The 18,147-nt window shown below is 45.5% G+C and overlaps 1 protein-coding gene across 1 annotated transcript; it reads right to left on the reverse strand.

The window, feature by feature from the left end:
• Positions 1 to 6,692: 6,692 nt before the first annotated feature.
• Positions 6,693 to 10,912, reverse strand: dpt (dermatopontin). The gene is made up of 4 exons (XM_037469817.2): positions 10,608 to 10,912; positions 7,914 to 8,039; positions 7,163 to 7,270; positions 6,693 to 7,016 (listed from the first exon to the last, which is right to left on the reverse strand). The coding sequence occupies exons 1-4, from the start codon at positions 10,886 to 10,888 to the stop codon at positions 6,950 to 6,952; spliced, it is 582 nt and encodes a 193-aa protein (XP_037325714.2). The 5' UTR covers positions 10,889 to 10,912; the 3' UTR covers positions 6,693 to 6,949.
• Positions 10,913 to 18,147: the final 7,235 nt, after the last annotated feature.

Below are 18,147 nucleotides of genomic sequence, written 5' to 3' on the forward strand. Positions count from 1 at the left end.
TTATGTGTAACTTTCATTGATTTTCATGTATTTATTAAACATGTTTGTCGTGAACCTCTGGAACTCTTCACCTCTTTGTATTTAAAGCATCTGAAGATAATGCGAGATAATTCTCCATTGGCGCCATAGTGGATTTTAAGAGCGCGACACTAAATACAGGTGGCATCGTTTCACAGGGACACTTCTTTTTCCTCTCGTGGGCGAAGTGAGACGTGTTTTTGAATAATTTCCTGTGTGAAAGTGTTTTACTTTTTTACTTCAGTCAGTTATTGAATAGGTAACTTGATGAACATCATTTTACACCATGTTAGAGGTTCTTTATCTCTGTGTAAAGAAACAATAAATCAGCGTGTAACTGTCGATGCACTGCTAAATCTAAAGAACGATTTTGCCATTCAAATTCAGAAGTTCTTCTGCACAAAAGTTGCATCGACAGACTTCCTGACAGAAACTCTGCGTCTTCCTCAGACACGAACCGTCTGACACGCAATCTGCTGCACGTCCGTGTGCCACATACCACAGCAGACATCAAACGCCCCCGGGGCCGCCGCTGCATTCCACTGAGGGCCAATGCCAACATCTATTTCCTGGAGTCTGACCTTGTCTTTGAGGCCTGAAATGAACCCCCGAGCACACGTTGGATTACTGAAAAGAAGGGCTGGACTGTCCGTTTTTTCTGAGGACCCGTCCGTGCAGCTCTGCAGATGTCAGGTCACGCGTCGTAATCTCGCCATAACCGACCCCCCCCACAACCCCCCCCCCTCCCCCGCAGGAGACAAACGCTGTCTGAGTGTCCGAGGACAAGCTCAGAGACCGTCTTATCCTCCGAGGACAGACGCTCCGTCTCCATCACCCGGCTGCACACTCACAGTCTCACAGTCACACGAATGACATCAGCCCCGAGCACAGAGGGGGGGGGCGTTTACCAGGGAGCACGATGACATCATTGCGTCTGAGACACGAGGACACCTCACAGGTATTTTACAAGACCAGCTGTGAAAACCCATTATGAGCTCTGCAGGGGGGGGGGGGGGGGCAAAGACGAGGGTTTTACAGAGAAAATATGAATTTATGGTAAAAAATCAAACAGAATCCTCTAAACTCCATTGACAGTCATGAGCTATATTGAGTCGTGATGAATTCATTTGTTTTGTTAAACATTGAATTTGTGTTTCACACAAATAAAAGCTTGATTGAGATGACCTTTCTGTCGCGTGTCGCTTTAAGGTTTTACACGTTTTAAAGGTTTCTCCCTGTGTTGTGATTCTGTTTTATTGAAAACTGGACGTCTGTTTTCCTCTTTGCCTGAAACAGATCCAACAGATCAAATTACCAGAGAATGGAAGCGATAAATGAAGTATGTTCATCTGGAGCTTTTCCAGTAGGCCTCTTTCTGCCCGGATTTTATTGATCTCATCATTCATTATTAAAGGCTTCCACCTCTGCAGATAATACATTAATAGTTGATGTTAAGAAAAAGAAACACAGTCACGAAAGGATCATTCAGATGATGATCATCCATCGCCCTCATTATTCCTAAATGTTTTGTAGTTTGAATAATGATAATAATACTGGGCATAAATACACTTTAAAGACATTTTAGTGACAAATATACCAAATAATTGCAGTAGGAAACTAGAGGCTTTCTACACTATAAAAAAACAACCTATGGAATCTACTAAAAAAAATGTGAGGTAACACTTTGCACTCGGTTTGTTTGAGTAGATTTCACCACATTTAAAGTAAAGCCTATGTTTTACAACTAAGAGTCTACTTAAGTCTACTTTATCAACACTTTATACAACTGATTACTGATGGGTTATTAGCATGGGTTATAATTACTCCCCTCCAAAACTCTTTTTTACAGTGTCGGCGTTCAGGGGTCTGAGGAATAAACCAACGGGTCTCAGACAGCATTTTATTATCGTTACATCTGTTCCATTAAAAATGACTAATTCAATGATTTGGGGCAGAGGGCAACATCCGGTTCAGTCAAGAGAGGTCAAGTGGTCATGTTTAAAAGCTGCATTCTCTGTAGTGACCAGCAGGGGGCAACTCATCTGCTCCCATAGACGTCTATGAGGAAATAACTCTACTTTTCTCTTGATTTTTTTCCCTCAGTAAACAATGTAAACATCATTTATGGTCTCGGTCTCTAGTTTCAAGTCTTCTTTAATGCAACTGATGTTCATTTAGTAAATTGTTGTCAATGAGGAGTGATTGGGTTGTCCTGGAAATGTGCGTTTCCACAACCCCCGAGAGGCCCGAAGAGCGTCTCCGGCCTCCTGAACCACGCCGGGTTCCCACTGAGAAAAGAGCACGTTGTTGGATGGTGTGAGAAGAGCCTGTTTGGGGAAACTCAATCCAGCCCGAGGGCCGCTGGCCAAGAGACGGATTAACGCGCTGACAAGCCTCTGTTCATCCTTCACACAGTGACCCCGCGCCGCCGGGGAGATCCACCGCCGTCACACAACAGCCCCCCCCCCACCCTCTCTCTCTCTCTCCACTCCCCCCCCCCCCCCCCCGGGACATGAAGAGGCCAACGGGAGAAATCCCACAGGAGGCCGCGAGTTTTTTTTTTTTAAAAAGACACACCGCTCACGAGAAAGTGAGAAAAGCCAAAAAGGGAACCAGTAGGTGCCCGAGCTCGCCTTACACCTGCCGGGTTCCCACAATGCCGAGCGGCCCCCGCGGAACCCCGAGGGGAGGGGGTGTCAGAGTAAGAGAGTCGGCTGTTGTTTCTTCACTTCGATTCCCGACCAGAGTCCATTATCCGACACCGCAGTCACGAGTCGGGCTGAGTCAGCAGAGCCCCCCGCCGAGGAGGACCGTGAGGAGTCTTCAGGAGGGAGGAGATCCACCAACATCTGCACCTCGTCCAAATCCATTCCTAAACTCAGAAGGAGAACCGGCAAATGGCGTCCCCCCCCCTGGTGATTAAGGTGCAAGCCTGGAGGAGACGAAGCTATGGATGACTCTTTGTGGGTCAAAGGGGGGGGGGGGTCTCGTTTGGCGGCTAACGGGGCGAGTTTTAAATTGAGCGCAAGCGGGTTGACGGGCGGAGTGAGGAGCGGTGAACACTCCCTGTTTGGGATCAGGTGGGGACACGAGAACCTGGAAAAACACCACATCGTAAAAATCAGGTCCCCACATGTTTCCTCTCTGTCTCGGTGTGTTTGCTGATGTCACGCCAGCATTCAGAGGCGTGTGAGCTGCACACAGTGACTGAACGGGCTCCCGATCCTGGTCCTCTCAACCCCAACCACCTGGTTTCACGTAACCGGCAGAAACCGACCCGCGGTGTAACGTATTCTGGGATATCATACATCGCATCATACGAGTGACGTAGAGACGACGCATACGTCTCTGCTTGAGACCTGTCAATCACAGTGAGTGATTGATTGAGACCGTCAACTAATTTTTTCAACGTTTACTAAGGGAATAAATCAAGAGAGAAGTAAAGTAATTTTGTCATAGACTTCAATGGGACCAGCGGAGTTGCCCCCTGGTGGTCACTTTAGAGAAAGCAGCTTCTAACACACAGAACAGTAGGTGGACCTCTGTCTCAGATCATCCATGCCGGCCTCCTCCCTTTGAGAAGCTTGTGCCCGGACCTCCAACTGGAGGTCACATGATCTCGTGTTCTTTCAGGGTTCCTGAGGAATTCATCATCACCGTCCTCCACTGGGAATCCTTGAGACTTCCTCCAATGTGAACAAAACCCATTAAATCCAAAAGCCGGATTTCAGCTTTTAAGGAGTTGGTTCACCAACGAACTATAAAAAACACATGTTCCATATTTTCCCTTTTGTGGCTTATGGTCACGCAGATTAGAACTTAAATAACCTTCTAAAAGGAAAAATAAAGGCTCCTCATTGAGATCCCAAAGAATGGATTTAGGGAATGCACTTCAGGGAAAACGTTTCTTAAAGGAATAGTTTGAAAGTTTTCAGGGTTCCTGATTTATTGATCGTGCTGGAAGCAACTGGTTGCTTTTCCTCCCATTTTAGTGGACGTAAACACTTTAATATTATGTTAATAGATTTTGATAGGGGGACTGAACTGGAGATGAGGAGTGCTGTATATATATATCGATTTCCTCATCCTAGAATTACATCACATGTCATTTAGCTGACGCTTTTATCCAAAGCCACTTAAAATAAATGCATTTCAACCACAGAGATACAAACTCAGAAGAACAAGTCACAAGAAAGTGCAGTTTACAGCTTGTCACAGATTAGAGCCATTAGAGGTACAATTAAAGTGCTACGATTGGTTAGTGTTTTTAGTCATGAAAGTTTTCAGGGTTCCTTATTTAGTATAAAATGACTTTCCAGAGAGGATGTGAAGGGCTTCAAATACACTGCGGCTCCGGGGAAAAAAAGAAGAAGTGGATGCCGATTAGTTCCGTGTTTTACTCATAATGCTGACTTTAATGTTCTCTTTTTTTCTGGTCTTCATTGTGTGTTTAGAGCTGCTATGTGCGCACGTTGTCAGATCTGGTTGCACTGGTATTATTACCATATGCAGAAGGACAGTTCAAAGGTGGGGGGCCACTGGCCCCCCCATACGGCAAAGAATACAGGCCATCGTCATACAAAGCCCTCACTGACACATTGTTGTTATCATGTCAATCAATCAATCATATCAAGTGTGTTAGTAACACAAAGTATGGCCTGTCACTGTCTAGAGGCTTTTATTCTGAAAGGATCGCTGCCTTTGTCTCAGGTAAAAAGAGCCTCTAAATATAGTTTGGCTTGTTTCTGCACTTTGTAGAGAAACGTGTTTGGACAGAAACACAGATTTTAGGCGATTTGAATTCATTCACAGTGAAAAAAAACAACAAAAAAACCCTGTTTTGGAGCAGGAACAATAAAAGGATTTTCTTCCTGAGCGCAGCAGCGTGTTGTTCGAGTCGTTCTCCGGCTGCACAGGAACGTCGCCGGATCACCGCTAATGAACTGTGGCGTTAAACCGGCACCAGACTTACTGTGGATCCCAGAACACACAAAAACATCACATGTTTCCCACAGAGGCCCCGAGCTCCTGGCCTGCTCTTCTCCATGATCATTTTAACCTTTTTCATTTTGGATTCCTCAGCTTTTTTAAAAAAAACACAAAGTTTAGTTTTTCAATCCTTGTTAAAAAAAGAACAAAATTGTTACGCAAGATGGTGACAAAAAGCAGCGTAGACCGGATCTGCAGGTTCGGTTCTGAGTGATTCATCTTCTTTTATTTATTTTAACACTTTTATGATCCCTTTGCTCTCAGCCATGAAAACCTATAAAGAGAATACGACCAATGCTTCTTATCTCAATATCTCCATCATTAACGACATATTTGAGGATTTGTGAAGTGTAAGCGCAATGCAATGAGTATGAGCAGGTTTTCATCACAGGTTCAATCCCTTTTTTCTCTGCAGCTCCAGAAACGTAAAACTTCATTAAAACGGTGGAGCTACGGATCCAAAGCAGATGCCAGAGAGCAGACTTTAACGCTCTGCTCATCCAGCTGTAATGAAATGGAGGGAGGGAAGCACCCCCCCCCCCCCCCCCACCACCATCCGTCCTGTTCCCAGGGTTCTGGTTGCGGATTGGTCCAAACCAAGTAGAGCTTTGGAGCTCAAAGCCGAAGGGAGGTGGACGTTTCAAAGTAACGTGAACCGACTTCGACCTTCAAACAGCCGATTAAACAGCTCGACGTGTTGGATCCATGGAAAGTATTTGGGTTTAGAACAGATAATCTTACGGCGATGACGTAAAACAAGTCAGCGATAAACTTTTGTTTTTATACGGAACACAAACAACAGGCTAGTGGTTTCCATGGAGATGGAGACCTCCCACAAGGAATCATGTGATGTCACTTCACGTGAGTTTTCTTGTTCTTTTCACGCAGGGGTCCTAAAGCAATTGTTTTAGGAAACAAAACTACTTTACTTTACTAAATTTCGGAAAAGTTAAATGACAAATAAATTAATTTCAATGTCCAAAGCAAAGGAAACGGTCTTTGTTTTTGACCCATAGAAACAATCAATACACCTTTAAACAATATAAAAACACACATAAGATGTGGAACCTGGGGGAACGTAGGACCCTGGGCCCACGGATTCACAACGAGGGGACAGGGGGGGACAGGGGGGACAGGGGGGGTGTCCCAGAGGGGCCTCAGCAGACGTGTGGTTGGCCTCCGTCCTCTGGCCTGGGGGGACAGCTGCGTATCGCCGTGGCGTTTGGCCCCGTCCCCCCGGGACGCCAGCTGCCGTAAACAAACAGCCCCGAGGGCTGCTGGCCCCGTCCCCAGATGTCTCCAAGACGGAGCGAGCCGGACAAAACGGCTGCTAAAGGACTCTTAAGAGCTTCTCACCTTCGGTGGCTTTGAGTTAGAGCTTGAAGGTTCACACTATTTTACATTTGGAGGGTTCTAAAGCTCAGTCGTGGTGGACAGGTCTCTTCTTCTATCTCAGCTGGGGCCCTCGGAGTCTCCGGAGTTGATCCCCGGGTGTCAGAACCTTCCAGCGGCGTGTTGTGGAAATACGGAGTGTTGAGTTGACCTGTTGATCCCAAACGGGGGAAAGAACTCATCCTCTCAGAGAGAGATGATCCCTCCTCCACCGAGGTTTCTGCCCGCTTCCCACCGCTCGTAACCAGTCTATTTCGGGTCAGCGCGGTCACATGACTTAGTGCAGTTCAGATGTAGGTAAGGAGTCAAAACCAGGTGGGAAAAATCTTTATTTCATTTCGAAGCGCGAGGTGCCAGGAAAACATGTGTGTCAGAACGCTCCCATGAGGCGCTCTGTTACACTCGCTCTCATGTGAGCAGTTAAAGCTTCATGCTAAACTAAAACCGGTGATATCAAGCCGTGGATCATGTGTCGTGTCTTTGTTTTAACGTGAGAGTAAATATTGGTTCAAACCGTTCACGGGTTGGAAGTGAAGCTGATGGCCGAAGACTACAGGTTTTCAAATTCACAATCGAAGTCCGTCATCCTGCACAGGATGTACTTCCACTGCCGGTCTCTGAAATGAAGCACAACGCAGCATCGGTTAGTTGTTTGTTAAGCAAATAAACATTTAGGTCTGGAGACCTCAACTATTTTATGGAGATCCAAACTGCTGCTGCGTGGGATTCAGACATTATTAAAAAAAACGCTGTAGAGCTAAACCTTAAGACGCCGCTGAAGGTGGTCTGAGCTCCTCGGATGAAGAACCCGTACGAGGGAACCACGAGCTCCGCCTCCTCTCGGTAGTTCTCAGGGATGTCGCTCGTCTTGCTGCGTGGGGGAAAAAAACAAGGTACGTCATGTTTAAACAATTAAAGTTAAAGCTGATAAAATGACTTTTACGACTTTTTGAAGAGATTTACTGTTTTGTTTTTTTTGCAGAGGTTAAGATGAGAAGATCGATACCAGTCTGAAAACATGAAGCTACGTCAGGAGACGGTTAGCTGACCGACACATTGAATGTTGTTGTCCCTGTGGCCTTTTTGTAGATACTGCGTATACTTCCATGATAGGGACCTGTAAATCATAAAGAAGCCCCGCCCTAAAGCGTCCAATGCTTTAAGGTCTATTTAACTATAAATGGACCATAAATCACTAATTGAAGAAGACTTGAAACTAGACACCATAAACTCATGTTTACCATGTTTTTTGAGGGAATAAATCAAGAGGGAAGTAGAGTAATTTCCTCATAGACGTCTACGGGATCAGAGGAGTCGCCCCCTGGTGGTCATTAGAGAGAATGCAGCTTTTTGACTTGAGGCATTGCCTTTTCCTTTTCAAAGCCGGAAGTTGTAACGTCTCCTGCTAGAAGAGTGGTATCGATCTCCTTGTCTTATTAAATACATGGAAGAAAGAACGCGTTTGTTTCCCAAAGTGAGACAAACGTCGTTGACAAAGCGGCGCGAGGACCTACATGCAGGAGTAGGGGCATCTGCGTTGGTAATAGCAGCAGTAGAACTGCCATTCCCGGTCCAGAACTGACTCAAAGTACTTGCTTTGGACGCCCGCCACCAGGCCGTTACGAGTGCACGTCGAAGACCTACGAAGACAAACAGGAGACATTTTAAGTCTTGACACAGAACATAACCCCCCCCCCCCCCCCAATCTCCTGTAGCCTACATTCTTTTCTCTGCTTTCAAAACTTTTTTCTTTACAAACAGATAAAATAGATTGAGAAAAACAAGCACTTTTCTTTTTGTTTGGGGTAAATGGTGGTTTGTTGGTCGTGCAGGCTGTTTACAGCCCAAAAGGCTTCACCGTCACCACAACAACGTCTGAGAATACCGGGTCCGAGCTGCAGGAGCTGCACAGAGTGGACGCTTGTCATGGAAACACGGACTCGGCCCTCAGCCATTTGGCAGCCAGTGGGGGGTAGATTCCCTGCAGGGACAAGGGCCTAACGGAGGTAATTAAAACAGGCAGCTTTGATAATGAGAGGCAGGCGTGTCTTTGAATCGGTGGTAGATCCCCCAAATCAATCTGAGGAGCCCAAGTTTAAAAAAAAAAACCGTCCAACCAGAAGAAGTAATGTGAAGCAGACATTGATTCAAGCTGCTGTTTACGCCACGATTCTCCCTCCCACCAAGTTACAAAAGTCCTTTGATTAGTTTAAACTTTACGAGCACTTGGTTCAAAGTCTCTGTGTGTGTGTGTGTGTGTGTGTTTATTTGTGCAGCGGATTTTTGATTCATTATTTTTTTTCCCGTGATCCAAAAAACCTCCAGGAAATCGCTGCATCGCGACGTCCAAAAAAAAGAAATGCGTTGGCTCTCGGGGGCCGACAGACATCGGCCTGCTGGAGGAAGTCCTGTTCCCAGGAACTGTCAGTTTGTGTCAGATACAGTGATTCATGGAGGAGGACCTGGCCTTGTTCTCCTGAATAAAAAATAAAAAATTGGACAGAAATCAACAATTTTGAAAATGAACCCAACGGAACATTTGATTAAACGTTAACCATCCAAACCCTGAGCAGCTTCCGGGCACTCGCTCTGATCACATTTAACATTTAGACAATATAAGTTATTTTTATCTTTAGTAAGAGAATAATTATGACACGAATAGATATATTTCTACAACACGGCTTCAATGACATAAATCCTGAAATAAAAACAAGTGTCTACAGGTGTTACCAATGTTTTACAACCTCTCCTCAAAAAGTTCCTCCCAGGTTTCCACAGAATATTTGTCACATGACTTTTGTTCTCAGCTTAGTCAATCATGGCTTCCAAGATGAACCTGGGGGGGGGGGGGGGGGGGGGGGGTCTCAGAATTTAATGTTTTATACAGAATCTGTCTAACTAGCTAATTATAACCAGAGCTCAGCCAGAAAACAAGTGTGAATCCAACCGACATAAAGCAACCTTGTGGTTTTTAATATTCATGTGAAATTGCTCCAAACCGCAGAGAAAGCAGTCGTTAGCTAGCCCAGTTAGCTATCCTAGTTAGCTAGCCCAGTTAGCTAGCCTAGTTAGCTAGCCCAGTTAGCTAGCCCAGTTAGCTATCCTAGTTAGCTAGCCCAGTTAGCTAGCCCAGTTAGCTAGCCTGGTTAGCTAGCCCAGCTACTAGCAGCAAAGCAGCAGCACAGACTTGGAGCCTCCATTGTTGTCTGCTGATGGTGACCTTTAGGGGCTTGTGATGTCCGTCAGAAGACACCTGAGACACAAAGTATAACCACCTTGCGTAGTGGATCAGGCTTTTTTAAAAATCTGCTCTTGCTCCTGTTGGAACGAGGACAGACACATGGGCCCAAGATGTTCCTGTGACGTGGTCTTCACAAGGGGTCGAAATGTTTATCTGATGAACAAACACGTTCACATCTGCTGAACAGAGTCAAAGAGCAGCTGCAGAAATCTGCTTAAGAAGCTTCGAACAAAACAACTGCAATCTAACTCTGATCTGCATTTGTGGTCTACATGCACCAAATATTCCAAAGATATAACAATGTGTTGATGTTCTTCATGTTTTAGGGTCGTTCTTTGTATTCACGGCTCATTCACAAGATGAGTCTCGGTAGAGGTTTCTACGTCTCTTTCCTGTTCACCTGGAGAGAAACACACACTCATAAACATTATGAAGGACCAAGTTTTTGTGTACAAATATCTCAACGGTGACCTTTTCAAGAATGTGTTTGACGGAAGGAAAAGAGGGAGGCTGAGTTCACACGGTCCAACGAGGCCTCCACCGATCGAACGCTTATCATAAAAACTGATTTTCACACTAAGAAGCAAAGCTTTGTCCACATTTAGACGTGATAAACAACACGTTGGGACATCGACCCGTTTAAGACAGAAGAGACGAAGGTGATGCAGAAGAGGCAAGAGGTTGATTTTTCATGAATCAGAATTCAAACAGCTGCAAATAGATTCATGGGAATATTGAGTTTCCCAGAAAGCGGACAACTCGGTTGCACGTCACTGTCGCTACTATCATCATTTCTTCAGGTCACTGAAGGCTAATCCCTGCTGACTAAGACTATAAATGCAATATCTGAAACAAATCTATAGCTCCTTTTCTGCCACCGGCTTCTCGTCCTGAAAAGTTCCCTAATAGCCATCAAACATTCCGAAACACGCTCTAAACTTCAACAGTCTGGCGAAGCAGGACCCACCACTCCATCCCGGCGCGGCTGATGTCGTCCCACCAGCAGTCGGTGGGCTCCCCGAGGCCCTCCGGCGTGGGCTGGCACTCAAACGACCACAGGCGGTCCGAGCCGTCCGCCTCGCTGAAGTAGCTCCTGGTGGCCACGATGACCTCTCCGTGGGGACACTGGAAGTTGAAGCCCTGGCGGTAGCCGTTGACCCAGGACATGTCGTGGTGGTCGTGGGACTGGGCGCCCGCCGCGGCGAGCAGAGACGCCAACGCCGCCAACGGCAGCAGAGCGGGATGCATGTCTGAAGGCAGTCGGTCCGTCTGCCGCTCCTCTCTCCCCCCCCCCCCGGCCAGCTCGCTTTAAAGTCCTCCTCGCCTTCTCGTAGCCCAGATGTTGTGCAGCCGTGCCTGACGTGCAGTCTGCTGCTCTTGGGACGCGTCCAGGAGTGGACTCTGTTTACAATTTATAAAGTGGAAGGAGAAACAGAACCTTCACAAGGTCTCTCGGTGCGCAAGAGGTTCCTTAAAGGACCTTCAGGAGGAGAGATGTAATGGATGTTGGATCCACTTCGTTTTTCAACATCTGAAGACCTATCTGTCGATTATACGTCTATATGCTAAAGTATTTATTTATTTAGGGCATAATTACTTCTTACTCATGTAACCTAATATGTATGCTTGTAGAAAAGATTCATTTATTTTGTCCCAAACGGATTCAAACCGACAACACACATCTTTTTATAATCAAGTTTATTATTAAAAAATACACTGTTTGTGTGAAACAATTGCAAACTAAACAGCCAGTGGAAACTGCCAACCCCGTCTGTTTTGCATATAATCTGATTACAGAAACATGGTTTGGAAAAAACATTGCCATGTTACAATAATAAAAGGCTACATTGATCAATAGCTGATGTCACTACTGAGTCCACATTAAGGCCATTGAATAAAAGGGTCAAGGTGTTAATGGGAATCTGCTTTTACCCAGCAGAACGTCCATCATTCCCGTGGCTGTAATATATTTGCTACTGTTGGACAATATTAACCATAAGATAAAAGTATGTGGTAATTCACTTCAGGAAGTCTCCTTTTTATTTTGTCTGATCCGTGCTGATAAATTCATAATGTATCAATGAATTGTTCATTTTATTAGTTCCACACTGACACATTCGTGTTTCACACAAACAATGATAGACGTGAACGTGAACTCAAACCTCTTCTGTCCATTGACATCGGAGAAGTTCCCGAGAACCTGATGCCATCTGGAGAAGATCCCCCTGGAAGCATCTAAAGATAAACAGCAGGACTTCCACCAGTGTCCAAAGGGAGCAGACCTGTGAGGTTTTTATAGAAACAGTTGTCTATTTGAAAGTCTTTATTTAGAACAGTGCTGCCGGGCAACGCTGGCTTCATTCACAACAGTTCTGATAGTGACGGGTGTGAACGCGTGAATGTCCTTTTTTAGGATAAATATTTGGGGCTTCAGTTCACATGTGCTTTTCATTGAATCCAACATCAGCTTCCCAGGAAGACTCGGTCCTGCCTACAGGCCGTCGCGAGCTGTTTTTCACTCTGCTAATGAAAGCGTGACGTGTCATTGACACGATTAGCTCTAAACTAAACGAAACGGACCTCCCGGGACAAAGCGCCTCGCCTCTAATCACCAACCAGTGAATGGGCCTGAAACACGGCACACACACATCGGCTCGTCGGACCTTTGCTGCTTTAATGGTGCTCCGCTGATGAAATCAAGGGGCTCCGGCTGAAAGGCCACCAGGAAAAAAAACCGCGGGGCTGTAACCTCGTTGGGCTCCTCCGAGAAGCGCCTGAGCCGGAGAGATGAGATAGTGGGAGTATTTCAGGCCCACGACGCCCCCCCCCCGGGCCCACTTAGTCGGCTGCGTCGATACCACCCCCCCTCCCTCCGTTGGGTCTTGAAGGTTATCTGGGAGAGGAGACGGCGTGTTGGCGAAGGACATCTTCATTTCACAAACGTTATTTTGTTACAACGAGGTCTCCGTGTTTCAGGGTTTGATGTTAATGCCGTTAACACCAGTCAGTAAACATTGTAAACATGAGTTCATGGTCTCAGTCTCTAGTTTCAAGTCTTCTTCAATGCAGCGTGATGTTCATTTAGTGAATGATGGTCCATTTAGAGTCCTCAGTCCAGATGTGGTCACTTCCTGCTTTTACTGATCGCCAAAATGACCGGCTGGAGGCTTCTAAACGTCTACAGACCAATGAGGCCAATGATTGGTTGACAATCTGACCTCAGAATCCTCTGCAAAAGACGTAACCATCGTTTTATTGTTACGACCTAATGAAGCCGTAAAGATATTGACGTTTACAACAGACTCTGTTATTTTTGTAGCTACAGGAATTTGGGCGGTTGTTTTTCAGTTTTTTTTGCTGAGTGCCGTAATGGCATGAATGGATAAACGGGGGGGGAATAATCCATCCAGCCGCCGGACACCAGGAGGAGTGTGTGTGTGTGTCTGTGTGTGTGTGTCTGTGGGTAAAGCATGGATTATTTATTGAAACAAAGCATACTGCAAAGTCTTCAGTAAAAAGTACTGCTGTTATTGTTCACACCGAAAGTAATGTACCACAGCCAATGTTTACCAGGGTCACGTGACCTCACCCCCCCCCCCCAAAGTCTGGCCTATTAACACGACCACAACACAAAAGAACCAAAGCAGACAAATCAATCAAACGTATACATGTTGTGTATTCGTGATGATATCTGTGGATTAAATGGATAATCAGTTCACTGGTAGAGAGAAAACAAGGAACACTGCAGTGTGGTATTCTGAATGAGATTAGCTCCACTCTCGTTGTCCTTTAATAGATTATCTCTTGTTACATCTGAAATCTCATCTCATGGTGGGGAGGGACAAAAGAAGAAACTGACCATATTTATTCACCATAGGCTTGTTCCCAGGCTTTATGCTAAGCTAAGCTAACTGAATCCAAAGTTAGCATCCAGATACTAACCCAACCACATGATCACCAGTTATACATCAGCGTGTATGTACAGTGCATTTTGTATCACATTTAAAGCTCTACATTCCTGTGACACAACGTTCTTTCACTGTGATTTGATACATCTGCATCAACACCTTATTCGTCTCGTTCAAATCCAATTTATTCAGTAACAAAGAAGCAAACCGGATCATTTCAACGTGCAACCAGGAGCTCCAGAGAGGCTGTCGTTGTCAGTGTGACGACAGAGTGAAAGGTGGAGGTGATGGGGGTGATGGGGGTGATGGTGGTGGAGCAGAAGCTTTGAAAACGTTTCCCTCGCCGATGGGACGATGTGAAACGATGTGAAACGATGTGAAACGATGTGAAACGATGTGATGACGCCTTTTATTGATTTTAACTACTGGGACGGCTGCCACCCGTCCTCCACCCTCGCCGTCCTCCACCCTCGCCGTCCTCCACCCTCTTCCTCGCTCTCTTTTTTGGCTCATTAGCGATCAGCAGCTTTGAGCTTTAAACAAGAATGTCTTCCCGGGTCGGACCGGCGTTAGCTGGATCGAGTTGTGTGGGACGTTATTAAAACTGAAGGAACCGCTGCTTGGGCTGTGAGAAGAGAGAAGGTCAGACCATGAGCAATGTGCTCCTCCACCTTCTCCTCCCCCACCAGCTCCCCCACCTCCACCTCCTCCTCCACCTCCACCTCCTTCGCTAATAACCCTTAAACTCTCGTCAACTTTTCCAGGCAGAGTTTGGTGTCGGAGCACAAAGACCCGTCTGTGTGAACACACACACACACACACACACACACACACACAGCGGTTAATGGCGATGAAATGAGTTTTCCTCCACTAAGCGCTGAACATTCACAATGCTGCTTCATGTCATTCATAAAGACTGAGGCAAGATTGTGGAAAATGGATTATTAATAACATTGATTAAACGAATGTGGAAAAAAAACAGAAGGGACGAAAGCAAAGTGAGAAGAACAAACGGTTTCAACTGACGAGCTGAAAGGGAGAAAAAGAGGAGTGTGTGTGTATGTGTGTGTGTGTGTGTGTGTGTGTGTGTGTGTGTGTGCATGTGTGCTCTTGTTGGGACTAAAAGGTGTTGAATGAGGCTTACTGATAGTAAACAACACATTTAAAACCACTCATAAATACACACACGTGCTGTAGATGGACTGAACACAAATATCCTCTTGATTGCATACGTTCACACAAAAAAAAAAAAAAAACCTTTACGAAATGGTGAGCGAGAGAAGAGGGGTTAAGAGGGGTGGAGTGGCCCCCCCGCTTGTCGATGTCACTCCGATCAGATTAAGCAAGGGGGGGGGGGGGGGGGTTCCCACAGCAGACTTCCTGTTATGATGGCGGCAGATGTGACGGCGCTTTCTGTCCTAAAGCTGCATTCTGTCCACCGTCCACCAGGGGGCGACTGCTCCGGCTGCACGGAGGTCTGCAAGAACACGTCTTCTTCTACGTTTGATATTGTTGTTTCGTGTATAGAGAAAAGGTTAAAGGTTAAAACGATCGCTTCTGATCGAATCGATGGATACAGCCCAGCTGTCCCCGTCCTTGCCCCCCCCCCCCCGCCGGCACAGACTCGCCATTGTTGAACGGGCCTTTTAGTCCGGCTTCGCTCGCCGCATACCAGACCGCTCCACAGCCCGGCTCAGAATGCCGCACCTCCCGGGTCGTCTTGGCAAGGCCTCCGTCTCTGTCAACAGAGGGCCGCTGTGTTATCGCTGCACAACCGATAGGCCGCCGCGGGGGTCTGTTACGCTGTTTGCTTGCGACGGTGAAAAAACAAGTCGACAAGTTTTTATAACAACGCATCGACGGACTCAAACAGTTATTTTGTGTTGTGTCTATATGTGCTCATTTTGGGGGGGATTTATTCTTTCTTATTCACTACTGTTCTACATTTAGATTACGCGTTCGTTGTTACGACCACTAAAAGCAAAGGTTGTATTACTTTGACAACAGGACGTTGTCTAATAACCCTCCCCCCCCCCCCCATGGACACAAGGTAAAGGACGAGCAGACCGCCAAACAACGGGGCCAAAAACGGAGGAAGGAACCATTCATCTGCACGACGTTGATAAGAGTTTTCAGGGAGACCAAAGATAAAGAGGCCCGCTTGCGTCAAACGTCTGAATGTGGGACGGAGGATTACGTTCACGCCGCAGGAGATAAGACCCACGCGATGGAAGAACATTTCACACGGGAGTTCCTGTGGTGTGAAAGTGTCTTCAGTTCCTTCACAGTGAGAGAGAGAGAGAACCGATGTCTTTCCTCATCCACGACTTCGAATGGTGGGTCCATGACACGAGGGGTTAACTTTCACCTGGGCATCGACCTCCACCGATCATATCGCAGTTTAATAAGGAAGGCCGTGAGGGTGGCGGCACACGTTGTTCTCCGCGAACCCTCCCTTCACCCTTTGAGAAAAAACACGGTTACACAACGTACTTTTTCTGCTCTCTGGTTTTTGACTTTTGCCTTTGTTTATACGAATAAAAACAGCTTGGAAGAATTGAGTGATTTACATCACGCAGCATAGTTTGTTTCACTTTTTATGTTACAGTAAATATATAAAACAACTTTATATGAAATGTCGGTGTTTCACATTTCACTAAATGTAATAATATGATCCGAGCCAGTTCAGGTTGTATTTCTATTTCATTTTTTGCCTTTTCACTACACCGTGGTTCCATTGGCTCCTGCAACACTGCTACATTCTGTGTTGTGGGGAAAATAAGGCGTTTTCTTATCTCACTTTCACTCTGTTTACACATACGTGAAGGAGCAGAAAGCAGAACCGTGTTTTTTCTTCCTGCCTCTTACTCAAAAACCCAAAACAAACAAGGAGGCCACTGTAAGCACGGAGCGACACATAATGTGTGAACGCGCCCAGCGACTCCACCCCGTACCTTGTCAACACGTTTCGATTCAATCAGGCTTTCGATTAGCATGCTGACAAATAAACAACGTGAGCTAACAAAAGACGCAGATTGCTTCAATGGCTCTGGGTCGGTGTGGAAATCACCTCCTGCTACACTTTCACCTGCTTAAGGCATCGATACCTCAATTACATCTAAATAAATGTAGATTATTCAAACTCATTTGAAAGACTCCCTTTATTGTCATGGATGAAACTAGCAAATATGAAGATATGTTAATTTAGGGTTAGGGTTAGTTAAAATACTTTTATGTGCCAAACAAGTGGTGATATTATGCATTATAACCAACTGATTCAAATATTCCCAAACAGGGCAAACTTGTATTCCACTTAGCTAAAAGTAATGGATTGATTGGAATAATAATCTATGGTTGAAAAAGTAGGATAAAATTCAATTGATGAACAAATAAAGCTAGCTAAAGGTGTGTTAAAAATACAAATTGTTGGCCGAACGTGATAGACATTATATACATATAATTAGGGTTGGGTATCGAGAATCGAGAATCGATTGGAATCGAAACTAGCTTTGCGATTTACCCGGTATCGTTCAAAAGTTTAAAATTCGATTCCTAGTTTCGATTCTCAGTCCGCCGGCGCCGACCGGAAATAGAAACCGCTGAACACCAACGAAGAAGCGTCCACCGGAAGTGTTGGCGTAACAGCGCGATCGAACATGTATAGCGTGCGTCGGCGGTCCAAAGTGTGGTTACACTTCTCGAAACAAACCGAAAACTCTGCAAAAAACTCCCGGTTGTTGTGAAGTTGTGACGCATCAGATCAGTGCGCGCGCGGGTGCCGGTTGGCCCGAGCGGAGCGGTCCTATCTGTTAAAATGAGCAGTGAGGCTGGCGCTGCAAAGAAAGAAAAAAAAGATTGTGCTAGCACTCCCCGCGTCGACCGCCAGCAGCCCCCCCGTCAGCGAAAGTGTCCCTGATTTGAGGTTGGGAGAGTTGCGCGCGCCCCCCCCCCCCCCCCGTTTAAGTACCTGCAGTATCATACACTCACGTGTAAATGTGTTTTTGTGAGGTTTCAAAAATAAAGCTCTCTGGAGGAAAGTGTACCCCTGTTAAAATATATTCATAATTTATAATGTTTATACAATATTCAAGTTCATAGTTTGATATTTATATTGTAGTTGAAAACAGCCCTGTTAGAAATTCATAGTAAAGTTAATAAAAAGTTCATAGAATTAACATTGATGGAGAAGGTCAGACTTTTTCCTTCAGAAAGACCCTTGGTTAGCTAGCTCATTTAAAATACCTTAAACTTAAACTTTTTTGACCCTGCCTCTTAAAAGAATCGGAATCGAGAATCGCTGGGAACCGGAATCGAATCCAGGAATCGGAATCGGAATCAGAATCGCTCAAATTCAAACGATACCCAACCCTACATATAATATATAGATACATTACCTCTTAAAATAGGCAAAAGTAATGAATTGGTTAGCATTAGTTGTGGAAATAGTTAGCAAATAACCAGCAATAGTTAGTTTAGCTAAGCAATGGAAACAGTTGAAATAGTTTGCAAAGATGGTTAAAATGTTAAAGCTAAAAGTAATGGATGAATGGTTGAAATATCTAGCCCAAGTTGTGTTGAAATAATTACATAAAATGAATG

Source organism: Pungitius pungitius, chromosome 7, assembly GCF_949316345.1.
Source record: "Pungitius pungitius chromosome 7, fPunPun2.1, whole genome shotgun sequence".
NCBI classification, from domain to species: domain Eukaryota; kingdom Metazoa; phylum Chordata; class Actinopteri; order Perciformes; family Gasterosteidae; genus Pungitius; species Pungitius pungitius.

Coding starts and splice junctions, on each gene's coding strand:
- dpt (XM_037469817.2), bottom strand. CDS start 10,888: ATGCATCCCGCTCTGCTGCCGTTGGCGGCGTTGGCGTCTCTGCTCGCC. Junction 8,040..10,607: donor AGCCGCGCCGGGATGGAGTG/GTGGGTCCTGCT, acceptor TTGTCTTCGTAG/GTCTTCGACGTGCACTCGTA. Junction 7,271..7,913: donor AGATGCCCCTACTCCTGCAT/GTAGGTCCTCGC, acceptor TCCCCCACGCAG/CAAGACGAGCGACATCCCTG.